The sequence below is a fragment of the Delphinus delphis genome, chromosome 6, assembly GCF_949987515.2.
Source record: "Delphinus delphis chromosome 6, mDelDel1.2, whole genome shotgun sequence".
Taxonomy (NCBI): domain Eukaryota; kingdom Metazoa; phylum Chordata; class Mammalia; order Artiodactyla; family Delphinidae; genus Delphinus; species Delphinus delphis.
The window spans coordinates 13901180-13928673 of NC_082688.1; the positions used below are offsets into that span (position 1 = coordinate 13901180).

General features: G+C 37.7%; 1 protein-coding gene across 1 annotated transcript in view; it reads left to right on the forward strand.

Annotated features, from left to right (window-relative positions):
* Positions 1-27494, forward strand: part of MEGF9 (multiple EGF like domains 9) — an 84539-nt gene that overhangs the window by 33731 nt on the left and 23314 nt on the right. The window contains exon 2 of the mRNA XM_060014247.1: positions 8654-8855. Coding sequence (XP_059870230.1) covers positions 8654-8855 — 202 coding nt within the window. The remainder of the gene's footprint in view (positions 1-8653; positions 8856-27494) is intronic.

Here is a 27494-nt window from a genome sequence, read left to right on the forward strand (position 1 = left end):
TTCTGTTCTTTTGATGTTCAGGCAGAGGTTTGAATTAAGTATTCCTATTTCCAACAATTATTTTTCCTTTTCTTTTCAACTTGAAAATCAGGAGAGATGTTATTTTTGTAGATGCTATCCTAGGTTTGTGAAAAAGGATGAAGTTTTATGTTGGATAGATTCAAAGTTGTTTTCCTGGTCTTTGTTTAAATAGAGTAGGATTTTTAATGATCAATCTCAAAGGGAAATAAGCAATTGTATATGAAAAGGGGTTGGAAATCCTATACATCTTTATCTTTCATTTTTTCCCTCTTCTCCCTCATTCTACATAGGAGCAATTACAATCCAAGACTTTAGTTGAAGCCAAAGGAAAAAGGAAAATTCTACTTCTTTTAGTTAAATAGCATTTTAAATCCTAAAATGTTCCACAGCTCCTTATGCAGTAATCAGCCGAAGCGTTAATCAGTTCTCGCTGTCTTAATTGTAACATTAGCTTTGAAAAAGACTGAGTTATTAGTTGGGTCCCATATTGACTTTAGTGCCACAGTCCAGCTAAAATCGTTGCTTGTGGTACACCATGGCTTCCCTCTAGCAAAATTTAAGAATCTAGTCTAGTAAAACCTCATTGCTTTTATTAAACTTTTTTTAATTTTAAAATTTATATCCAATAAAATTTACTCATTTGGTTCTCAGTTCTGACAAATGCACAATCAAGATACAAAACAATTTCATTACTCCCTCAAAATTCCCTTGAGCTTGTAGTTAGCCCTTCCCCCTACCCGCCCCCCCACCCCAATTCCTGGAAAACCCCTGATCTTTTCTCTGCTCTTATAGTTTTGCCTTTTCCAGAATATCATGTAAATGGAATCATATAATATGTACCTTTTTGAGCCTGGCTTTCTTCATTTAGCATAACACATTTGAGGTCCATCACATCCTTGTCAAAGCATCCATGTCAATGCTTCCTTCCTTTTCATTGCTGAGTAGTATTCCATTGTAAGAAAGTACCACAGCCTATCCAGTTCACTAGTTGAAGGACATTTGGGTTGTTTCCAGATTTGGGTGATTATGAATATAGCTCTATAAACATTTTAATACAAGTTTTTGTGTGAACATAGATTTTCATTTTCCTTGATAAATACCTAGGAGTGGAATTGCTGAGTCATATGATGAAGGTATATTTAATTTATAAGAAACTATCAAACTATTTTCCGAAGTGTCTGTACTATTTTGCATTCACAGCAATAGTTTTTGAAAGTTTCAATTCCTCTGCATCCTTCCCAGCAATTGATATTGTCATTTTTTTGTTTTGTTTATTTAACTTGAGCCATTCTAATAGGCGGGTATTCATTGCCTCTTACTGTGCAATTTGCTCTTTGACTTCCATTCAGTAGATGCTGTTATAATGGTTGCATTGTGTGTGTAGAGAATACTTTTAAACATTAGAATACAGTTAATAGAGAGAGAGAAAAGAAGGAAAAGGAGAAAGTAGAGGAATAAGAGGTTATTCCTTGGGAAGTTGGGAAGATGTGTTTTTTTCTTTGGCTTTAGGGTACAAAGCAGGAAGTGGTGACAATTGTACCAGTATGATGAGTGCCGCCATAACTCTTGTCATATGACCTCTGTTCATAAAGCTCCCCAAATATTTTATATTCTGGAATCAGCTTATTCCCATCTAATGATAAGCCTGAGAAACTCAATTTCTCCATAATTATAAATGACCTCTAGATAGTGCCTTACAAAATAATTATGTTTTCCTGAAGGAGATACTAAAGTGTATTTATTTTTTACTTAAGTGTGTATTTTCAGATAATTTTAAACTTACTAAACTTGAATTTTTAATGTTTTAAATTTTCATTATAAGATTAAATACTGAGTCTTAATATATTTTAAATACTTCTAGTTTTTGCTGCTTTGAGATTGAACAGAAGTTGCCATATTATAGTACATTTACTATGTCTTCTGAATATGGGGAAAAATGAAAAGTTTTAGAATAGCCAAAAGCAGTTTTTCTTTCCTTTTTTTTTTGGTATTCTTAATAGATATATTTTTTGTATTGTTTCAATATCTGAAGATATTGAAAAGCAAGAGTGAAATGATTGTTGAAGGAATGGAGTCAGAGATTGAGTTTTGCAAAGGTATTTCCACAATTTTGCAAGAGGCTATAGATAGAATTTCAGGCTATATTCCTGAATCAGATTCCTGTGAGTGCTCTGTGTTAGTTGTATTTACAAGTATTTTTTTCAGTATCTATGCTTAAGTGCAATACTTGTTTCATAATCATTTTAGTTCAGCAACAGTGCTGATATCAATGAACATTTCTTTATGAGATTTGCATCATGAATTGACTGAGGACACAATTTTTTTCACTTTCTTATTCAGTCTTTTTCAAATCTTTCACTTCTTTTATAGTTCTTTTTTATCTGCAAAAGGCTAACACACTATTGTATCAAACTGCCTTAGTCTTCAGACATCATAGTTAATTACAGCACTCAGGAAGGACTTCAGAAACAGGCACAGAGAAACAAAGGACACATTAATTAGGCCATATTACTACAATTAATATTTTTCTAAAAACTCCCATCGAAGTAGCTGCAGTTACCAAAACATAATTAAAATTCTGTAGATGATATAATGGACTTTTTACTGAGCTAAGGACACGAGTTGGTTAAAAGTTGAATGCAGGGAGAAGCCTACCAGGTGTATGAAAAGCCCGGAAAAGATCTTTAATATGTTCAAGGAGATAATCTCTTACCAGGACAGGTGTTTTTGCATAAAGAGGGGACTTACGGGACTTCTTAACAAAATTACTTTTTTTTTTCTTTAGGGCTAAAATTTTCATCTTTTGGCTTTGGTAAGGGATGTTTGAAAAGTGCAGTGTTTAATTAATTAATTAATTTTTAATATATTTATTTATTTATTTTTGGCGGCGTTGGGTCTTTGTTGCTGCGTGCGGGCTTTCTCTAGTTGCAGCGAGCAAGGGCTACTCTGTTGCATTGCGTGGGCTTCTCACTGCGGTGGCTTCTCTTACTGCGGAGCACAGGCTCTAGGCGCACAGGCTCCAGTAGTTGTGGCTCACGGGCTCTAGAGCATGGGCTCCGTAGTTGTGGTGCACGGTCTTAGTTGCTCCATGGCATGTGGGATCTTCCCAGACCAGGGCTCGAACCCATGTCCCCTGCATTGAGGTGGATTCTTAACCACTGCACCACCAGGGAAGCCCTATATTTCTGTGTTTTTGTTTTTTTGTTTTTTGCGGTACGCAGGCCTCTCACTGCTGTGCCCTCTCTCATCGCAGAGCACAGGCTCTGGACGCGCAGGCTCAGCGGCCATGGCTCATGGGCCCAGCCGCTCCACGGCATGTGGGATCTTCCCGGACCGGGGCACGAACCCGTGTCCCCTGCGTCGGCAGGTGGACTCTCAACCACTGCGCCACCATGGAAGCCCCCTATATTTCTATTTTTAAACAGTTTGGCTCCAGATTTTAGTTTCTTATTCTTCTTCGGGGTTCAAGTCACTGTATTTCATTGTTCTTCAGAAGCCAAACAAAAAGAAATGTCTCCCTGCTAATATATATGTTACTCTTCTCTATTTTTCTGTAGAGTTTTCCTAAGAATTATAGGGCACTGAAAGGAAACACTCTACTCAAATGATGGCGAGTTTATTCCATATTTACTCATAGGCAACCAAATGAGCCTTTTGGCATTTCATTCAGACTTGTCTGTGATTAGCGTTTTGTGTCCTCTTCATCTTGTTTCACTCCCATTAACATACACACTAGTGCCTTACCATCAGTCATGTCACAGACTCCTTTGTGCCGCTCTGGTGTCTAAGATTCTACCTCATTAAAAAGTCAGCACTTCATCTCTTGTCTTTGGCTATAGGTCCTTCCCACTGCTTTTATCGATTGACATGTCTTTTCTTCTTTTTTCATATTGCCAGTCTCCTAGAAAATTGCATTGTTTCTGCATTAACTCCTATCTGGTTCCGTATGAATGTCAAGAACTGTGAAGGCTCTGAGAGTTTACTTACAAGCTAATGAGTTATCCTGACACAATTTAATGCATGTTCATAGTCCTTTATATTTATTACTGTTACTCATACTATTCATTTAATTTGGATCATTTCATTTGAGGTTAAACACTGGGATAGGGCCTCAAATTCTGAGCTCCAAACTGAAAAGATGCATATGTTCCCTGGCACTTGACTTGGTATGCTTTATTTCAGCTTCCTTCCCTTTGGTTAATCTGGAGAGGAATGTTAATGTGATAGTGTATTTTTGTCTTGCTATATCAGGTGATAGCACTTCATCCTGGCCCTAGGGTGATCGTCTCTTCTCTTGCTGAAATATTTGCAATTCACCCCACTACCGTTAGGATGATTAGTACCAAGGGCATATAATCAATAAATGCTCTTTTTTTTCTCTCTAAAACCATGTCCTACACCCTTTTGTTTTCATCGTTGTATTTGTAGGCACCCATGTTGGTAATGTATGGAGCCCAGCATATGAAGGATACGCTGTTCTTCTCTACCTGACCCACAGCTTAAATTCCTGAATGTCAGGACGCTAGTTCTATTTCACAGACATTGTCCAAAACTGACATGGTAATAAACCTAATCCCAGGCTTTCAGATCTCATCACAAAGCTGTGGCCTGTGAATCTGGCCATCTAAATTGTGTTTCTATTATTTTATTTGGAATCCCTTTCTTCCAGCTATTGTAGTAATTATTTCGGCACTCCAAACGGCTTCCAGTTTGTGTTGGGCCTGAGTGTTATAGGTACTGTATTATGCCTGTTTACAGATGAGAGAAGGAAGGGACAAGGAGGTTAACTAACTTGCCTAAGGTCATAAAGTTAGTAAGTGATGGAGCTGGATTTAAACCTATAGCTGTCTGCTTCTATAGTCTGTACTTATATCTGCTTCACTTTACTGCCTTAATCTTTAAATTACTGTTGTATGAGGGTCATGGGTGGTAGTTGTTGTTATGGGTTCAAACAAGGGGCAATAGAATTAGAGTTTATGGAGGAGTAAATTTCAGCTGATTCTTGAAATAAGGGACAGATTTAAATATGTGGAGAGGAGAGAACATTACAAGGAGCACAGAATGGGACTGAAAAGAGTATGTTCAGGGGATAATGAAAAGGCTGAATCAGTTCTATAGAAATAATAAATAACCAACAAACTTGGTTACTACTGAAGTTTTATCCATAAGACTTGATTGAAAAAAATACTTAGTTTTTTGGGCTTCCCTGGTGGTGCAGTGGTTGAGAGTCCACCTGCTGATGCAGGGGACAGGGGTTCATGCCCTGGTCCGGGAAGATCCCACATGCCGCGGAGCGGCTGGGCCCGTGAGCCATGGCCGCTGAGCCTGCGCGTCCGGAGCCTGTGCTCCGCAATGGGAGAGGCCACAACAGTGGGAGGCCCGCGTACTGCAAAAAAAAAAAAAAAAAAACACACAAAAAAACCTTAGTTTTTATCTCAAAGTTCTTAACAGTTTTACTAAAAATGTTATTCATTGGGAACACTGATTCACATTTTAGATGGAAGCACATTAGTAAAGAAATAATAGAATAAAATTCTCAGTCTTTATTATAGAGTTTTTTAGTCCATTCATTTTTCTTGAGCTAATTCTGCCCACACCGGCACAATTTGCTTGGTTTAACTTGTGATGAAATTGGTCCAGCAGGAGGAATTGAATGTATGTTGGAATTCTGCCAGATTTTGGAAGAAAATGTTATTTTTAGCATTCTGGTCATTTTTGGTAGAGTGAAGGCCTTGCCATGAAGTTGTTATTGGCAGGTTTACAGACCACTAAACACGGCTTCCTTATTTACAAAAACCACACACACACACACACACACACACACACACACACACACACAAACCAAGAAACTAGAAATAATGTAAAAACATGTAACTCTGTCACAGAAATGTCATGCTTATGTAGCTTAGTAAAACTAAGAATCCTGATTGAGACGGGAAGCTTATTCCTTTTCTAAGTTTGGGGCTGAAGAAATCTGAACTGTCCTCTGGGTTTTGTAACTAATTCACCACTCAAGCTTAAAATATACATAAAATAAACAAATTACTTACATATTCATTCATTTGGTATATTTACAAATTAGAAGAGGTGTGAAGAGCAGAGAGATAAGCTGACACCAAAGGTTAGGAACTGAAGAAGTGTGGGCCAAGAGTTGGTCAAGTGAGAATATCTTTGTGGAATCCTTTGTTTGGACTTGTGTGCATAAGCTATTTGTGATGACATAAAGAATTTTGAAGGTTAATTTCGTTGTCTAGAATAGAGAAGCAAACTTCTTTATAGCTTTCTTTTTAAGACTCTGGATTTGCAGTTTATCCAGTATCTTTTTAAAAATCATCAAAAGTTATGTTAAAGATTTTTTTCAAGCTAAACTTTTATCTATATGTATAATGTCATTTTATATATTGATAGTTCCTTACTTATTCAGAAGTATAATTTGTCATAGATTTCTCTGAGCTTTTTTTTTTTTTTTTTTGTGGTACGCGGGCCTCTCACTGTTGTGGCCTCTCGCGTTGCAGAGCACAGGCTCCGGACGCGCAGGCTCAGCGGCCATGGCTCACGGGCCCAGCCGCTCCGCGGCATGTGGGATCTTCCCGGACCAGGGCACGAACCCGTGTCCCCTGCATCGGCAGGCGGACTCTCAACCACTGCGCCACCAGGGAAGCCCTCTCTGAGCTTTTTAAACCGAGGTCCATAGCTACTTTGGAATGGGGGCTATTCCTAAAATATGTACAAGGTTTTATCTGCAATTGACTTTAACTACATGTTTCTGTATATGGTTAGAAAGCCCTATGTTGATACTTTGTCAAACTATGTGGAAAATACTTTCTTCTTAATAGAATGAGTATAAATAATAGCAAAAAACAAATCCTAACTGACCTTTAAATGTATCTGCATTAAAAAGCTAAAGCCGCTAACACATATATACGGAATCTAAATTTAAAAAAAAATGGTTCTGATGAACCTAGGGGCAGGACAGGAATAAAGACGCAGATGTAGAGAATGGCCTTGAGGACACGGGGGTGGGGGGGGCGGGAAGCTGGGACGAAGTGAGAGAGTGGCGTGGACGTATATACACTACGAAGTGTAAGATAGCTAGTGGGAAGCAGCTGCATAGCACAGGGAGATCAGCTCGGTGCTTTGTGACCACCTAGAGGGGTGGGATAGGGAGGGTGGGAGGAAGATGCAAGAGGGAGGGGATACAGGGATATATGTATACATATAGCTGATTCACTTTGTCATACGGCAGCAACTAACACAACACTGTAAAGCAATTATACTCCAATAAAGATGTAAAAAACAAAAAAAATCTAAAGCTGGGACTTCCCTGGTGGTCCAGTGGTAAAGAATCCACCTTACAATGCAGGAGACACGGGTTCGAGCCCTGGTCTAGGGAGATCCCACATGCCGTGGAGTAACAGCCCACATGCCACAACTACTGAGCTCGCATGCCACAATGAGAGAGCCCGCGTGCCACAAACTACAGAGCCCACGCGCTCTGGAGCCCACGAGCCACAACTAGAGAAGAGAAAAACCCACAGGCCACAACTAGAGAGAAGCCCGGGTGCTGACATGAGGAGCCCGGGCGCTGCAACGGAAGATCCCGCATGCCGCAACTAAGGCCTGATGCAGCCAAAAATAAATAAATAATAAAATAAGTCTTAAAAAAAACCCACGGAAATGATTTTTTTTTTTTTTTCTGTACGCGGGCCTCTCACTGTTGCGGCCTCTCTTGTTGCGGAGCACAGGCTCCGGATGCGCAGGCCCAGTGACCATGGCTCACGCGCCCAGCCGCTCCGTGGCATGTGGGATCTTCCCAGACTGGGGCATGAACCCGTGTCCCCTGCATCGGCAGGTGGACTCTCAACCACTGCGCCACCAGGGAAGCCCCTTGGAAATGATTTTTTTTTTTTAAAAAAAGCTAAAGCCAACTACTTCTAAATATTTTCATTCAAAAAACTGTTTGAAATATCTAAAGAAAATGTTTATTTTCTAAATCTTTTAATTTGGGAAAGAGATTCAAATTGTGATTGGTTTTAACCCACTGATCAGGATGCCCCTGTAAACGTTCTCACCTGGGATTTATTGTTTGTCATTTCCTCACCTTAAAGTTGCAATTCTCCGTTAATTTCTTCCTGGGAAGAACATACTAGTTCATGATTCCAGCTGTAGCACAATCTTGTCTGACCTGTATAAGTTACCACAGTCAACCGTCTGCGCTTCTGCTGCTATATAGCGGGATTATTTATTATTTAACGTGTAGTCATTTCCAGCATGTGCTCTCAGTGCCATGTAGATAAGCATAGGCCCTGCCTTTGGAGATTTCTAATCCAGAAAAACTAGTAATATACAGACCCACCCATACATTGGAATATAGGGTAAGAGGGCTAGAAGATAAAGAGTGCTGAAAAAGAAATTGAGAATGTTAGTTTTATAATTAGTTTATATACTTTACTGTATATAATTCCCAATTTAAATAAACTAAATAGGATAGAAAGTGAATTTGAACTAGACTTAATTTTATCCATCCTTACAAAGTTGTCATGAATATTTATTAAGAAAAATAAAATAGAGCTCATTTTATTAGGAAAGCATTAAACCTTAATTGATATCTCTTTCCCTCTTTTCTTTGCAGGATATGTATGTAACTGCTCTGTGGTCGGAAGCCTGGATGTGGATCGCTGCAACCAGACCACAGGGCAGTGCGAGTGTCAGCCAGGTTATCAGGGTCTTCGCTGTGAAACCTGCAAGGAGGGTTTGTACCTGAATCGTACTTCCAGGCTCTGTCTGCCATGTGACTGTAGTCCACGTGGAGCCCTCAGCATACTCTGCAACAGGTAAGCAGCAGAAGTTGAAGGTAAAATTAATTTTATTTTATCACACACACAAAAAGGCCTCTGCTCTCAAGGACCAGACTGGTTTAAATAAAGGGGCCATAGATTTACAAAATATTTCACATATTTTTATCATTTTGTGAATTATATTTGATGTCAAGATTTAAAAGCTTCTAATTTACTGATTTAGTTCTTCAAAAGCACCTCGGTAACCAATTTTGCCTTGTAATAGTTTCTCTAAATTTCATGGGAAAAAAGTATTGAGAAAGCAGTCTGCTTCCTGGAAGCAATAACTTCCAGGCATTTCCAGTGAAAATGTCCTTGTTATGTTTATTAACATACTATTAGAGTTTCAGGAAACTTATTCTTTGGTTTATTTTTTCTCTTTTCAAAATTCTAAAGCTGTTTCTTTGCACATGTAAGGCTTAAACTTGGTAATATCCTAATGTCTTTAATTAGTGTGAAAAAGACTGGTTTCACTCTATGTACCAGTATATACATTTTGGGGGACCAAAACTAGATTAAGCAGAAATTGTCTGGAAATTACCTTTAAAATAGTAAATTATTTGTAGGTGACTTAATCTAGTAGAACAGTGCCCTGTAATCTAAGGATCTGCCTTCTACTCCACTGAAAGTAATTATCATTTGACCTTGTGTGAGGTACTTAGCTTTCTGTGGACCTCAAGTGAAAAAGCTGAAGAGGCAGTGTTATGTGATGAAAAGAACAGAGCTTTGGGATCAATCTAACCTGGGTGTGGATCCCAGATCGGCTGCCACTTAGGAGCTTTGTGATTTCAGCAACTTATTTCACTTCTCTGCGCCTCAGTTTCTTCTCAAGGTTGTTGTGAAGGTTAAATGAGTAGAATCTATGTAAAATACCCAGCACACCTCACTCAATTAATTCTGGTTTCTTTCAATTTCAGAGGAATATTGTTGGCTTGATGAGGGAGTATTTTTAAATAATCTTTAGCTCCTTGGCAGAAAAGTTTCTTTATACTTAGCAGTAGATACTTTGGATGCTTTATAAATCATATAGTACAGGGACTTCCCTGATGGTCCAGTGGTGAAGTCTCCTTGCTTCCACTGCAGGGGGCCTGGGTTTGATCCCTGGTTGGGGAACTAGGATCCCACATGCAGCGTGGCGCAGCCCCCCCAAAAAATTGTATTGTACAATACTGTATCATATTGTACTTCTATTAAAAATATAGATGTGAACTTAAGAAGTTTATAATTTCAAATACGACAATAATCGATGTTTATGATGCTTGGTATTTTTAAATAGTTAACTGTCTAAATCCTCATAACAACTCCTTTTATGTAGGTTATTAAATCACAAAGATAGTAAGTGGCAGAAAAGGAATTCCAAATTTGGTCTTCCAGTACTAAGTCCAGTATTCTTATCATCATGCCGTATAGCTTCTATAATGAGAAAACTGATAATCACTTTGTTACTTGAGTTTGAGAATATAACGGTTGCTTACCATTGCTCCCTTTACTCCCCTAAAACATGCCGACACAAGTTATATTCCGAAGGCCCACATTTCTTACCATTTTAAAAGATGAGATTTGTATAAGTTTGTTCATTCTGGTACCTAAAGGCATGTCCACTACTTTTTTTTTTAATAATATTTATTTATTTGGCTGTGCTGAGTCTTAGTTGCGGCACTCAGGATATTTGTTGTGGCATGCGGGCTCTTTGTTGTGGTGTGTGGGCTCCTCCCTAGTTGCAGCGTGTGGGCTCCAGAGCACATGGGCTCTGTAGTTGCGGCATGCAGGCTCTCTAGTTGTGGCACGTGGGCTCAGTAGTTGCTCCATGGCATGTGGGATCTTAGTTCCCCGACCAGGGATCGAACCCGCGTCCCCTTCATTTGAAGGCGGATTCTTAACCACTGGACCATCAGGGAAGTCCCCTGTCCACTACTTCTTTTAAAATAAGGTTCTGCAAACACGTTTGCTTTGAGTACTTTTGGAAAGATAAAAAAGTGTTTACTTCTAGGCCAAACTACCTTATTAGAGGAGAAAGAAATGAGAAGGAGTGAGAGAGAGTTTGAAAAGCTGGAGAAGAGGGAAAAAAGTAATACTAATGTTTATGTAGTATACTGCTGTTTTCATAGGTCTTTTACAAATTACTTTTTATTTATCTTTTCCCTGACAGTGAATGTCGTCAAGTGACATAGGCTAAAACACCATTCTGAAAATAGGTAGTAACTATAAAGTAGTGGAAAAGTGCACTGGACCTTCGAAAGTCTAGGGCAGGGGTCTGTAAACCAAATCCATGAACCAAATCCAGTCCACTGCCTGTTTTTGTAAATAGTTTCATTGGAGCACAGAAGCCTCATTTCTTGATTGTTTTGGCCCCAAGGATAGGCATATTAAAATTTTGAGATAAATCCATAATTCTTTTCTATGAGTTACTACAGAGTAATATTTAATTAAATTTTTAAAATAATATTATTTCAAAATGTCAGGCAATTTGTCAGAGCAAGCAATGCATCACAAAAGTCATTTAAAAACTTGTACTTAAAGAAAGTCATTAGAAGGAAGGCATGGGAGCTCAGAATCCAGCTCTAAGCACTGCATTTCTTTTTCTTTTCGACTTTTAATTTTATTTTATTAAAAATGTTTTTAACATCTTTATTGGAGTATAATTGCTTTACAATGGTGTGTTAGTTTCTGCTTTATAACAAAGTGAATCAGCTATACATATACATATATCCCCATATCTCCTCCCTCTTGTGTCTCCCTCCCACCCGTCCTATCCCGTCCCTCTAGGTGGTCACAAAGCACCGAGCTGATCTCCCTGTGCTATGTGGCTGCTTCCCACTAGCTATCTATTTTACATTTGGTAGTGTATATATGACCATGCCACTCTCTCACTTCATCCCAGCTTACCCTTCTGCTTCCCTGCGTCCTCAAGTCCATTCTCTACATCAGCGTTATTCCTGTCCTGCCCCTAGGTTCTTCAGAACCTTTTTTTTTTTTTTTAGATTCCATATATATGTGTTAGCATACAGTATTTGTTTTTCTCTTTCTGACTTACTGTCACTCTGTATGATAGACTCTAGGTCCATCCATCTCACTACAAATAGCTCAATTTTGTTTCTTTTTATGACTAATATTCCATTGTCTATACGTGCCACATCTTTTTTATCCATTCATCTGTCGATGGACACTTAGGTTGCTTCCATGTCCTGGCTATTGTAAATAGAGCTGCAGTGAACACTGTGATACATGACTCGTTTTGAATTACGGTTTTCTCAGGGTATATGCCCAGTAATGCGATTGCTGGGTCGTATGCTAGTTCTATTTCTAGTTTTTTAGGAACCTCCACACTGTTCTCCACAGTGGCTGTATCAATTTACATTCCTACCAACAGTGCAAGAGGGTTCCCTTTTCTCCACACCCTCTCCAGCATTTATTGTTTGTAGATTTTTTGATGATGGCCATTCTGACTGGTGTAAGGTGATACCTCATTGTACCTTTGATTTGCATTTCTCTAATGATTAGTGATGTTGAGCATTCTTTCATGTGTTTGTTGGCAATCTGTATATCTTCTTTGGAGAAATGTCTCTTTAGGTCTTCTGCCTGTTTTTGGATTGGGTTGTTTGTTTTTTTGATATTGAGCTGCATGAGTTGCTTGTAAATTTTGGAGGTTAATCCTTTATCAGTTACTTCATTTGCAAATATTTTCTCCCATTCTGAGGGTTGTCTTTTTGTCTTGTTTATGTTTTCCTTTGCTGTGCAAAAGCTTTTAAGTTTCATTAGGTCCCATTTGTTTATTTTTATTTCCATTTCTCTAGGAGGTGGGTCAAAAAGGATCTTGCTGTGATTTATGTCATAGAGTGTTCTGCCTATGTTTTCCTCTAAGAGTTTTATAGTGTCTGGCCTTAAATTTAGGTCTTTAATCCATTTTGAGTTTATTTTTGTGTATGGTGTTAGGGAGTGTTCTAATTTCATTCTTTTACATGTAGCTGTCCAGTTTTCCCAGCACCACTTACTGAAGAGGCTGTCTTTTCTCCACTGTGTATTCTTGCCTCCTTTATCAAAAATAAGGTGACCATATATGCATGGATTTATCTCTGGGCTTTCTATCCTGTTCCACTGATATATGTTTCTGTGTTTGTGCCAGTTCCATACTGTCTTGATTACTGTAGCTTTGTAGTATAGTCTGAGGTCTGGGAACCTGATTCCTCCAGCTCCGTTTTTCATTCTCAAGATTGCTTTGTCTATTCGGGGTCTTTTGTGTTTCCATACAAATTGTAAGCACTGCATTTCTTACTACAAGAAAGGAAGTTAAATTGACATGAGACTTGAGGAACAGAAATGGGAAGTTGCAGGGCTATATACTTTGGCAAGAACATATGGGTGAACTCTGAGGAAACACCTCTATGTTCTGCTCTGCTATAAATTATATGTGGGTAGGTTAAGGGAAAAAGGAAATTGTAGGCAAGTAGTGTGATATGTAGCAGAAAGGAGGTGGAATCTGAAATTAGTACTTTGATTCCATTCTTGATTTAGCCACTTACTAACTGTACAATCTTGATCCTCAGTGTTTTCTACTGTGAAATAGGATTCATAAATGTAGCATGAAGAATTTTTGTGAGAATTAAATTGTGTGTGTGTATACCCACTTACATTGTAACTGGCACTTAGATTCGGCTCAGTAATGCCCCAGTAGTTGAGTCTGTTTTTATTTTATTTTATTTTATTTATTTATTATAAATTTATTTATTTATTTTTATTTTTGGCTGCATTGGGTTTTTGTTGCTGCACATGGGCTTTCTCTCTAGTTGCAGCAAGCGGGGCTACTCTTCATTGCAGTGCAAGGGCTTCTCATTGCGGTGGCTTCTCTTTGTTGTGGAGCACAGGCTCTAGGCGCATGGGCTTCGGTAGTTGTGGCATGCGGGCGCACTAGTTGTGCCTCGCGGTCTCTAGAGCTCAGGCTCAGTAGTTGTGGCACATAGGCTTAGTTACTCCGTGGCATGTGGGATCTTCCTAGACCAGAGCTTGAACCCGTGTCCCCTGCATTGGCAGGTGGATTCTTAACCACTGCACCAACAGGGAAGTCCCCTGTTTTTTTTTTTTAAATGAGGAATAGAATTGGTGACTCACAAAAGGGAAGAATTAAGTCACCCAGTCTTGGGTGTGAGTAGGGGTTGGGATATCTGTTTCTGTTGGTAGGCTAAAGAAGAAATTGTTCACTGTAGAAGAAAAGAAAGTTTAGCTTATTTTCTTCCATTTTAAAGAAACCCATATATGCTTTTTAAAATTGGACATTTCATACTTTAGAATAATAACAGCTAAAATGAATTGAATGCATGCTAGGCACTATCCTAAGGCCTTTGCAGGTAGTGATTAATTTAATCCTCACAGCAACCATATCAGGAAGGCACTATTATTATTATTCTCATTTGTACAGGAAAAGAGTTGCAAGTTAGGTAATTTGCCTAACTTATGATATAGTAGCCAGTAAATAAGAGTTGGAATTGAAACATATACAGTCTGGATCTATAGTATATATTCCTATCCATTATGTTGGTATAGCCCCTCTCGAAATCTCAGATATTGAGCAAAGTGAGTGAGTATCATAAGAAACTTTGATGCTGTGGTGCCAACTACTTGATATTTTATAGGAATTTCTTCTGATTATATAGTTGGTGCTATATAAATAACTCTTATTGGGAAAGAGTAATCCCAGTTTTAGCTTAGTAGACATTGAGAACATTAGAGGAAGTTTATAAATATATGCTAAATTTCTAAGTAGAGTAGTTTAGAGTAGGAAAAAAGCAGGAATAATTAGGAAAGGATTCCCAGAGGAGGTAGGAACTGAGTTGTGCCTTACAGGTTATGATTTGGGAAGAGAGATGAGAAGAGAAAAAACATGAGAATCCAAGAGAATTTCCTAAGTTTATGCCATGAGATGAGAAATATGATCTCCTAACACATATGCAAATTCTCTCTGTCATGACCTTCTTGTTCTTTTTTTTTTTTTTTAAATGAAAGTAGAATTGTGAACTCAATTCTGTCCAGATTCTCTGATACATCTACTGTCATACATCTACTATGAATGAATAGCTGGCTTTTTAAAAATTTATTTGCCTGTTCTTTTTGTTTTGCCTGTTCTTTATGCCCATATATTTCAGTGGGAGTTTGCCCCAGTGAGGGTAGAATTTGGCTGCAGGAGCCAGATGTGGGTTGAGCAATGTCTTTGTGTGCAAACACAAGTTCCTTTATGTACTGACAGATGGCCACCCCTCACATCAACAGTGGTGTTCAAACCTGTTTAATTGGGAAGGATTTGGTCTACAATATCTGTCTTTTCACTTTTGCTTTTGGAATGCATTTCTAATATTTTCCTGGTTCACATTTGGACATATGTTGAATAAATGAATGGAGAAATCAGATAGCATTTTATCTCAATAAAGCAGTATGCCTAGTGAGAGCCTGACTCTCTTAATATAGCCTTAGAATGTCATCAGGGTTGACTTATATGTAGGCAGTAATATACTGATTTGAGATTTTTTAATGTATCCATAGTAGGTTAGTATACAAGGTGCATAATTTAAAACTGTCTCTGTGAGATAACGAAGTTCTGTCGTTGCGTAATATCCTTTCCCATAAAACCTGTGGTTGCTGCTGTATAGTGTATGTTGAAATATTTACTACTTTGCATTTTTAATTATGGGAATATGCCCCAGGGCAGAGTGTAAAATTTTACTCATGAAATAAACTTAGGCTGAAATAAATGTCAAATAGAAAGATGACAAAATTGCCAAGACTTACATTCATATGGGGCTCTGAAAATCATCTGTTTTGTAATAATAAGGAGTAACAGTTGCTTGTGTAAACTCTTACTTATTACTTTGCCTGTAATTCTGGGACATCAAGAAAAAGTTATTTGATCACTAGAAACAATTAAAACTTGAGGAAACCTTTGTCATTTTATTCACTTATTTCATTTAACAGACATTGCATTTGCCAACTATATGTCAAAAGATATTATTTCTGTGCTCAAGGAACTTGAAATGGAAAGATAGAAACACAAACATAATATGAGTATTTATAAAGTACACAGGAGATTCAGGAGGTCTTGAGAGAGGAAGTTGCATTTAAGTTGAAATCTGAAGGATGAGTAGAAGTTTGCATGAAAGAACAAGCCATGTTTTAGTAGACTGCAAGTGGCTCACTATTTCTTGAAGGCAGGGAACACTTGACAGTGGTAGAGAGGGAAGGTTGAAAAGATGAGATTTTTGTCTATTTGCTTACTGTTGTATCTCTAATACCTAGAATAGTGCCTGGTACAAAGTAGACTCAGTAAATACTTGATGAATGAACAGAATGAGTGAATGGTTAAGAGTAAACAGGGCCAGACCACGAAGGGCCTGATATGCCATGTAAATTAGTTTGTCCATTGAAGAATACTGAGTAAGGAGTAACATCGGATTTGCTCGTTAGAACAATTACTCCATCAGAAGTCTGGTGGATAGAGAGAGTGAGCTCAGGCAGAGAGACCATGGAGAAGGCTATCGTGTAACTCTCCAAGCAAGAGAAATTAAAGGGCTGATCTAAGGCATTGACACTGGCATTGGCAATGGTGCTGGAGAGGAGGGAACCAGCGTAAGAGAGAAAATCTACAGAACTATTAGATGGTTGATTGTATTTATAGAGTAAGAGAGAGATAGATATGACTCCCATGTTTTTTGCTCTGGCTCTGGCACAGGCACATGAGTGAAGAGATATTCTATTAACTAGATAAAGAATACAGGTGGATAAGCAAGTTGGAAGGAGATGATTATGATCTTAGGCTTCAACATGTTCATTTTCTATGGGACATTCAGATAGTGGTGTCTGGTAGACAGTTGCACATGCATTGTGTGCCAAACTCAAGAAATCTTATAAACTAGCTAGCATATTCTTAGGAAAGGAAACTAGCATATTCTAAGGAAAACAAAGCAAAGCCTCATAGCTTTAATTTTACTTAAAAATAACTTTATTCTATACCTCCGTTACTATTCTTGCAATTCTACCAATCTCTAGTTTAAATTACCTTTTTTTTTGTACACTTCAGTATTTTTTTCCTTGAAGGTAGAATTTTAAAAGGTAGCTGTCTTGGTCAGAAGCAGGTAACTGATCTCAGCCCTTATCCTATCGTGGTTCATTTGTTTCAGTAAATGTTTCTACAGTTCCAAATGGTTTATATATTAGAAAATAAATCATGTAAAGTTCATGGTAAAACAGATTAGAATAAAATTTGAATGTTAATAAATAGCCAGACAGGGGCTTATTTAGAAAAGGCACTGAGTGCATTGAGGTTTAAGTGTAAATAATGCATGTCTATTACAGTTTGGAAAGCTCTGTATGTTTTTCCGTGCACTCTGTGTTAAATCCTCCTTTCAATACAGAACATGATCTGCCCTCCTGGTCTTCTAATTATTAACTAGATATCATCTGTAGTTGAATGAAAAAAACAAACAAAACACTTTTTCCTCCCAGCTATTGGTGACCTTTGTGAACATTAACGTAACATGTCACAGTGAATTGATGTAGTTGCTGTTGATCAAATGCATAATTTTTCCTAAACCATATTGCAGAATCCTCTGCTTCTTTCATTTTATTAAGCCAGTTTTAGGTCAGTTTGGAATTTTTTAAAGAAATCTTTTAAAGTTAAAGTTTTATTATTGATAATATTAAAAGATTATTTATTTTGCTTCTTCTGAGAAGCTCCCCCAAATCTGTAGTTATATATATGCTAATACTACAGATAATCAAGTTCATATAAATGTAGTATTTGGTACCAAGGTATTTATTTGTTTAACAAATTATGTGCAGGATACTTTAACAGACCTTGTGGGAAATAAATAAGACAATGTGAAGACCAAAGGAGCTTCTTGTCTAGTAAGGTCATTAAGAAATACATACATACATACATACATATACATATATATATATACACATATATATATATATATATATGTATATATATATATATATATATTACAAGGCAAAAACTGAGCCACATCATAAAATAGAAAGATAAAATGTTAAGGGGATTAAGAAACTGGGAGATATCACTTATAGCTGGAAAAATCAGAGATGATTTCATTGAGGAGATAGCTTTTGACCTCAGTTTGAAGGAAGGAAAGGATTTAGACATACAGAAGTGCAAAAGGTGGAAAAGAACATTACAGAATAGAAACAGCAAGATTAACATCTCAGAGATGTGCTTACACAGGATGTAAGGTGGAAGAGCAGTGGGGCAGAGGAGATAAATCTGGCAAGTCCTGCTGGGGTCAGGCCCCAGAGGGCCTTAAGGGCCAGACACATGACTTGGATTTTATTCACAGAGTAATTTTAAGCAGGTAAAAGATCAGCACTGTGTTCTAGCAGTAGTAGATTGGGTGGATATAAGTAGGGGGAGATCAGAGGCAGAATGAAAACTGTGAGATTGGAGAGACTGCGGAGAGAAAGGAGAATGGTGATCTGTCCCATGATAGTGTTTCTGTGCATAATTCTCTAGAAAGTTTATGATTTTTGCATTAATACATGCACACAAATCTAAAGGTAGTTTGAGTTTCTAAGTGGAATTTAGGGAAGTGCTCAGTCCCAGGATTCCTTCTTAGGCCCATACCCTCACTGTATGCTTACCGTTCTTCCTTTGTTGCAGGCTGCAGGAATTGAATCTGCTTTCCTATGCTTCAGTAGTTGCTACCACCCACTGTATCCCATGGGATTTTTATTCCCTCATAAGCCTTGCTGCTAAGTGTCAAGCCATGTCCCCATACTCATGTTCTTTCTGTGTTGCTAAAAGTAAATCCAGGGGCCCTTTACCTTTTAGGCATTTTAAAAACTATTTATCTTTATAGAGAGGCCTGTGGGGGTAGCAAACAATAGATATGGGGAAGTTGAAAGCTTATACAACTGGTAAACTTTCTGTGAACGGGCTTCAAGTATAGTCATACCTCTTTTATTTTACAATTAATTACTCTGACACTTATATGCCTCAGTAGCATAAATCCAGTGCCCTCTTTTTGCATCAATCCATTCCCCAACAATTAATTACTAATTTTCCAGTAGCTCTAGGAGTCAATCCCTCTCTAATGCTGAGTATCAGGGGAACATGATTCTGATCAGTTCACTGATCTTGTTGTTTCTTACCCTTATATTGAATTTTGGGGTTGAGGCCTGACCCTGAACAACCTGACAGATGATGCTTGCTCACTACTGAGATGATGCTTTTACTGGTCCAGAATCGTTGGCAGCAACGCTTCTTTGAGGTAGGATGAACCCACTCCCTTGGTTTCAAGTTCCTTCAGTTATACTCTAAATTGGGACTCGGAAGTTATAGAGATTGTAACAACTGGCTCCTTTAGTTTATACGTGCAGCTACATCCCAGTGTATAAGCCAGTTCCAAGAGTACTGGTTGAGGACATTTTGTAGAATCTTTTACCTGACAAACTATAAGTCTCCCTTCTTCCCCAATACAAAAGGTCTTGTTAAACCCTTCTCTCAGGACAGTGGGGCCTCTTCACTCTAAACTTACTAAGGGAACCCTAACCTAAATGATTCTTTTTTTATTTTATTTTAATTTTTAACATCTTTATTGGAGTATAATTGCTTTACAATGGTGTGTTAGTTTCTGCTTTGTAACAAAGTGAATCAGCTATACATATATCCCCATGTCTCCTCCCTCTTGCATCTCCCTCCCACCCTCCCTATCCCACCCTTCTAGGTGGTCACAAAGCACCAAGCTGATCTCCCTGTGCTATGCGGCTGCTTCCCACTAGCTACCTACTTTACATTTGGTAGTATATGTAAGTCCATGCCACTCTCTCACTTTGTCCCAGCTTACCCTTCCCCCTCCCCATGTCCTCAAGTCCATTCTCTACATCTGTGTCTTTATTCCTGTCTTGCCCCTAGGTTCTTCAGAACCTTTTTTTTTTTAAATTTAGATTCCATATATATGTGTTAGCGTTTGGTATTTGTTTTTCTCTTTCTGACTTACTTCACTCTGTATGACAGACTCTAGGTCCATCCACTTCACTACAAATAATTCAATTTTGTTTCTTTTTATGGCTGAGTAATATCCCATTGTATATATGTGCCACATCTTCTTTATCCATTCGTCTGTCAGTGGACACTCAGGTTGCTTCCATGTCCTGACTATTGTAAATAGAGCTGCAGCGAACATTGTGGTACATGACTCTTTTTGAATTACAGTTTTCTCAGGGTATATGCCCAGTAGTGGGATTGCTGGGTCGTATGGTAGTTCTAGTTTTAGTGTTTTAAGGAACCTCCATACTGTTCTCCATAGTGGCTGTATCAATTTACATTCCCACCAACAGTGCAAGAGAGTTCCCTTTTCTCCACACCCTCTCCAGCATTTATTGTTTGTAGATTTTTTGATGATGGCCATTCTGACTGGTGTGAGGTGATACTTCATTGTAGTTTTGATTTGCATTTCTCTAATGATTTAGTGATGTTGAGCATTCTTTCATGTGTTTGTTGGCAATCTATATATCTTCTTTGGAGAAATGTCTATCTAGGTCTTCTGCCCATTTTTGGATTGGGTTGTTTGTTTTGTTGATTTTGAGTTGCATGAGCTGCTTGTAAATTTGGGGGGTTAATCCTTTGTCAGTTGCTTCATTTGCAAATATTTTCTCCCATTCTGAGGGTTGTCTTTTTGTCTTGTTTATGTTTTCCTTTGCTGTGCAAAAGCTTTTAAGTTTCATTAGGTCCCATTTGTTTATTTTTGTTTTTATTTCCATTTCTCTAGGAGGTGGGTCAAAAAGGATCTTGCTGTGATTTATGTCATAGAGTGTTCTGCCTATGTTTTCCTCTAAGAGTTTTATAGTGTCTGGCCTTACATGTAGGTCTTTAATCCATTTTGAGTTTATTTTTGTGTATGGTGTTAGGGAGTATTCTAATTTCATTCTTAAATGATTCTTTACCCAGTCAGTAGGATCTGCTTGAAGGTTATTTTCTACCTCTGCCCAAATGGCAAAGCAATTGCAAACTTCTCTTGCTAAAGAAGAAAAAACCCACGTATTTAATCTCTAGTTAAACATCTCTCTGATAGGACATTTTACTACACTTAAAAAGTTAAAAAATCTTATAAACACATAGTATTTTTCTGGGCTGTAGTTTGACTTCCTTCTGAGATGAAAATAGCACACAACACAACTTGGCAAATACTACTAACATTATTACTACCACCATCAACCCCAGAATGAACAGCATTAACATTTATTGATTATTTACTATGTGCCAAACTAAGTGCTTTATATATACTATCTTGTGAGGATAAAATAACAACTGGTTGAAGTGATATTATTCTCATTTTACAGGTGAAGAAACTGAGACTTGAGTAATTTGCCCCCCAGCAGACAACTAGTAAGTGGCAGAAACAGACTCAAACCAACACCTGTCTGACTATACTGCCTTCAGTAGTTCCCAGAGTTTCTTAGTTGAGCAGCTGAACCTCTGCTTATTTTCCAGATAAGCGTGGTAACCATCCTAGGTTTAGCTACCATATAGACAGACTCCTAGCATGAAAAATTATCCTTTGAGTGGTAAAGATAACATCATCAGTAATAAGTCATGTGAGTATCCTGTACTCTCTGATATGATGAAATGAGAAGGGCATGTTACCTCTGTGATATCCTTACCCCAAATTCATAACTCCAGTCTAATCATGACAAAACATCAGACAAACTCAAATTGAGGAACATTTTACAAAATACCTGACCAGTACTTTTCAAAAGCTTCAAGGTAATAAAAGACAAAGAAAGACCAAGAAACTGTCAGATTGGAAGAGGCTAAGGAGATGAGTAAATGTAAGGTAATATCCTGGATTGGATCCTGGAACAGAAAAAGAACCTTAGTGTAAAAATTAGGAAAATCTGACAAAGTCTATAGTTTAGTTAGCAGCATTGTAGTGATGTTAATTTTCAGTTCTGATGAATATACCATGGTTACATGAGAAGTTAACATTAGGGGAAGTTGCGTGAATGGTATACAAGAACCCTCTGTACTATCTTTACAACTTTTCTTTAAATCTAATATTATTTCAAAATAAAAAGTTAATAGAATTGTTATTTGGAACAGTCAGTCAAGGGAATATGGATAGCATTACTGTCTTATTATGAGGGCAAAATTGGTCCTGGTGACATTTTTAGCCTTAGATCCATAAGAGGAATCAGGATAAGGAAATAAACTTACGTTGTTGTCATGGAGATCTGCCATTTTAGATGTATGACGTTGTGGTTAGAATATATGATCAAATTCGTAGCCTACTTTAATATTTTAAATATCTTCCTTATCTAAAGTTTTAAAAGAAGAGCTTCTAAAATGTTAGTAGACTTAGGCTAAAATAGAAGGACGCTTGTTCCCACAGAGAAGGCTTTGTCTTCCCCGGTGTCCCTTGAAAGAAAATTAAATCAGCATGACTTTCTCCGTCTCAGATGGTTTTTTCATAGCAAGAAATATGTTTCCTGTAGGGTAGAGAGAAATATGGGACTATTCATCTTTTTTCTCCTTGGATTTGATTTCCACTTACAATATCTAAATTTCTCAATCCCAGTTAGAGATTTGGGCTTGAAATTTCTCAAGATTTCCTTTAAAAAGGAGCATAAGTGCTTCAGCCATGATAATTTTGACATTCAACATATATAGGACTAGTTTAAAATTATTAATTTCATTATTATTAAAAATCATTATTATGCTTTTTTATTTATTAAGATAATTCTCTGGTATGATATATTCCATTAGTTTCAATAATTTGGGATTTTCAAGCTTGCCCCTGTGTTTATAAATTCAGTAGGTTTCCAGAGAATGTTAATAACTAATATCTGTAAAGTCATTTACAAGTAATAGTGTTCTTTTCTCCTGTACATTTTCTCATTTGATTCTAACAACAACCCTGAGAGGTAGGTAAAAATTGTTATCCACCAAATTACAGATGAGAAGTAATATTTGAAAGGTTACATGATAAGCCCAAAGTTGGATATCCATTACATTCCAGAGTGAGAAGAGTCATCTCAAGGTCTTCTGACACCATATCCCATGTTCTTTCTGTTGCATTAAACTCCCATGTCTTGTACTTCTGGGTAAGTATACCCCCCTGTGCTCGAGGTCAGGAGTTCTTAACCTAAGAGGGGAAGCACATGAAGTGTAATGGTGAATCTGTGCATTTTTCTGTGGAGGAGGTCTGCAACATTCAATCGATTCTCAAAGAGATCCGAGATACCATCAAGTGTAAGAAGTTTTCTGAATACTATACAGGAAGGGCAAAGATGTTCTTCTCACATTGCCAAAAGCAGTAATGAAAATATGGCTTATATTATCAGTACCAGAATCCCTTCGTCTCTTCTGCCAATTCCCAACACATACACTACAACCATCTCTTTAATTTTTATTTTTCCTGGTCTTGAGTTGATTTTTTTATAAGTTCTACAGTTAAATAGAATGTCCAGTAAAACAGATACTATAGGTATTTGAAAGAAAGGTTTTTGCAGGGAAATAGTTTTAGCTTTCTTGACTAAACTGTTTACCTAAGGAAGCTGCATAATTTAGCAGGAGGATCAGAAGGAAACTAACATCTAATGAACACTGTTGAACCTCTGTGCTTGATGCTTTACACATATAACCTCTCTGACTTCCCAGAACAACTTAGCTATCTTGCCCTTAGAGGCTAAGTTACTTAGCAATATGGCATAACTAATAAGTGGCAGAGCTTAGATTTGAGACTAGGTCTGTCTGACTCCAAAGTTCTCCCCACTGTACCCTAAAATAGAATGGGCAAGATTAGATATGGCAGCGGCTCAGTGTAAGTGAAGTTCTGGGTGTGGTTAGCATGATTCATCCACCTGGGAACTGGCTCATGGAGACATAAATCTAGAAGTCAGATCTGGGCACAATGAAAATAAATATTGCATAGAAGACAATTTGAAATAATGAGAGTATGTGTAGAGAATCATTTGAAAGGTAGGATTTAGCACATTAATGAATATCAAAGCTGAGTCCACCTGACTTGCTGGAGCCTAAATGGCAGGCATTTGACATGCAGGAGATCTGAAAACAAGTGTCATGGACCTAGCCATTGAGGTGGGAAGTGGGGAGTCAGGGCAACTGGGACCAGGAGCCAGGCATTGAGAAGCTAGGGACAATAGTTGTAATTCAATCATTGAGAATATAGGGGACTGAGGTCAAAGGAACCAGTAAGCAAATGGAACTTGATGACAGATATCACTGAGGCTGATTGCTGTAAGTACCCTCTCCTTAGATCAGAACTGATACCAAATAAAGGGTTCAGCACTAAGCCTAGAGGTGGAAATTAAGTCAGGGCTAAGAGTATTAAAAGTAGGGAGTGAAATAAGAACAATGACATTTTTCCAGTTAATCTAGTGCAGTGGTTCTCCGAGTATGGTCTTCAGACCAGTATCAGCATAACCTAGGAATTAATTAGAAATGAAAATTCTTGGGGCCAGCCCTAGACCTATCTGAATCACAAATTCTGGGATAGGGCTGGGCAGTCAGTGTTATAACAAGCTTTCCAGATGCATGCCTAAGTTTGAGCACCACTGATCTAGTGGACAATGTTGCCCCCTAAAACCTAATGTCAACTTATATGCAGGAGAAAACCAGAAGGCATTCTAGCCTCTGTTCTTTGTTTATATAAGGATTATAAACATTAAAGAGGCCCTTTTAGCAGGGTCATCATAGGATATTGAAGTTAAGTAAAATAGCATTTTCTTTGAGGGCTAGTAATTTTATTTTTATCTGCTCTTCTTTGTCCTGCTTTAAAGAACAAATCCAAGGGATCACTGTCTTCCAAGGTTGATTGACCCATCATGGACCAGTCATTAAATGTCTTATTTTGCTCACCTAGAATAAATATCCTATTTCTAAGATTCTAAGAGGTTTATTTAAATGTGATATAAAGCATCAGGATTAGGTGCTTGGAAAATATTAAATGGACTAAATTGAAGACAGTGAATAGTGCACTGAATAGTGCACTCAGAAGGCATCAGAGTTAATGAAGAAAGGTACATAGATTTTGGAGCCAGATTACATAATCATTAAACAAAAAAGTTTGAGTGTCTACCATGTGCCAGGCACTGTGCTAGGCCGTGGGAATACAGCAGTGGAGAAAAACAGATAAAACACCCTGATTTCATAGAGCTGACGTTCTTTTGTTTTTTAAGAGCTGACATTCTTAATGGGGAGAGAGAGAATAAACAAGGAAATAAAATATATATTATGTTAAATAGTAAGAGATATTATAATTTTAGATAGTGTAGCTAGCCAAGGCCTTTTTGAGAATATGACATTTGAATAAATAACAAAAAGAAGTTAGGGAGCATGCCATGTGGATCCCCTAGGGAAAGGGTATTGCTAATAGAGGGAACAGCAAGTACAGGTTCCTGATGCAGGAATATGCCTAGCATATTTGAGCAAAAGCAGGGTGATTGTGGCTGAAGTGATGTGAGTTGGAAGAAGGGGTTAGGGGAGTACTAGGTAAAGCAAAATATATACACAGATACTCAAAATACTGTTCTTTCAATATATCTATATTTTCAAAAAATTTTATGTGAAAAATGGGGGGGGAGGGAAATAAAGCTATAGTAATTAAGACAGTGTGGTATTGGTTCAGGAATAGACAAACAGATATATAGAACAAAAAAGAAAGCTCAGAAACAATCCATGATTGTGAAGACATTTGACATATGGCATAGGAAGTATTAAAGTATAAAAGTATGGACTTTTCTATGAATTGTACTAGAGCTTTGATTATCTGTAAGGAAGAAAATGAGATTGGACCTCTAACTTTCTTCATATGCAGAAATAAAGATCAGGTGGATTAAAGACCTACATGTGAAAGGCAAAACATAAAGTGTCTTAATGACCTTGAGGTGGGGAAGGATTTCCTAAGCAATAATGTTAATGTTATGACAGTACTTACATAGTCTTTACTATGTGTCAGGCACTGCACTATATGCTTGACACATTAACTAAGTTAATCGTCACAGCAAACCTATAAGAGAGGTACTATTATTTTCTCCATTTTATAAGTGAGGAGACTGAGGCACAAAGAGTTTAAATGATTTACTTAAGGTCATATGGCTAGTAGGTGATAAAACCAGGATTTGAATCCAGGTGGTTAAGCTCCACAGTTCATATCTTAACACTTCATTAAACTACGAAACTTATGAAAAGAGTGGAAAGACAAGGCACAAACTGAGAGAAGATAATTGTAGCACATTATACTGATAAAGGTTTGCTTTTCCAGGAATACATAAAGACTGTGTACAAATTAATGTCAGAAATACTTGGGCAGACTCTTCATAGAAGAGGAAGCTTAAATGGCTAATAAACATGAAAACATGTTCCAGAAAACATGTTCCATCTCATTAATAATCAGGAGAATGCAATTTAAAACCAGAACGTGATACCACTTCAAGCTGCCAAATTGCCCAAAATTTAAAAAGTTGATGACATCAAGCATTGGTGAGGATACAGAGCAACGAGACCACTATTCCACTAGTAATGGGAGTGTAAATTGTTGCTACCACTTTGGAAAACAGTTAGGCATAGCCTAGTAAAGTTGATCATGCACAAACTATTACCTTGCTTTTCCATTCCTTGGTAAATACCCTAGAGAAAAGCATGCTCATGTGTACCAGAAGGGACATACAAGAAGGTTCACAGAAGCCTTTGGCATCCATAATAACAAATGAAAACAGCCCAAATGTCTAGAAGAATGAATAAATACATAGGGTTATATTCATATGATGAAATATACAGCAGAGAAAAATGAATGACTACAGCTATACAAATTTACAGTGATGAATTTCAAAAACGTAGTATTCTACTGAGCAAGAAAATAGTGAATCAAACTATACATAATTATTTTTATTAATGAAGTTTAAGAGCAGGCAAAACTATATATTATTTAGTAATACATAGTAAGTGGCCCTCTTAAAAAGCTAAAGAATGATTAAAACTTAGTTGCTTCTGGGGCAAGAGAAAGGGTGCAGTTGAGGAGGGCCACTTAAGGGGCTTCAAATGTCTCACTAGTGGGTATCAAAGTTTTGAGTTTATTGTTCTTTAAATAACTCAAAGATGATTGTATTGTCTTTAAATTTGTCTACTTCTGTTTTTTTTTAAATAAATTTATTTATTTATTTTCAGCTGCTTTGGGTCTTTGTTGCTGTGCGTGGGCTTTCTCTAGTTGCAACGAGCGGGGGCTACTCTTCATTGCGGTGCGCGGGCTTCTCACTGCGGTGGCTTCTCTTGTTGAGGAGCACAGGCTCTAGGCATGTGGGCTTCAGTAGTTGTGGCTCGCGGGCTGTAGAGTGCAGGCTCAGTACTTGTGGCGCACGGGCTTAGTTGCTTTGCAGCATGTAGGGTCTTCCTGGACCGGGGCTTGAACCCGTGTCCCCTGCATTGGCAGGCAGATTCTTAACCACTGCACCACCAGGGAAGCCCTAAATTTGTCTACCTTTGAAAGAATATTTCATAATTTAAAAATGAAGACTGAAAAACTTTCGCAAAATTATATCAATAAAGTTGGTAGGGGGAAAAAGAAAGCTTTGCAAGGAAACTGGCTGTTATAGGGGCATTTGCAAATAGTGCTAGATACA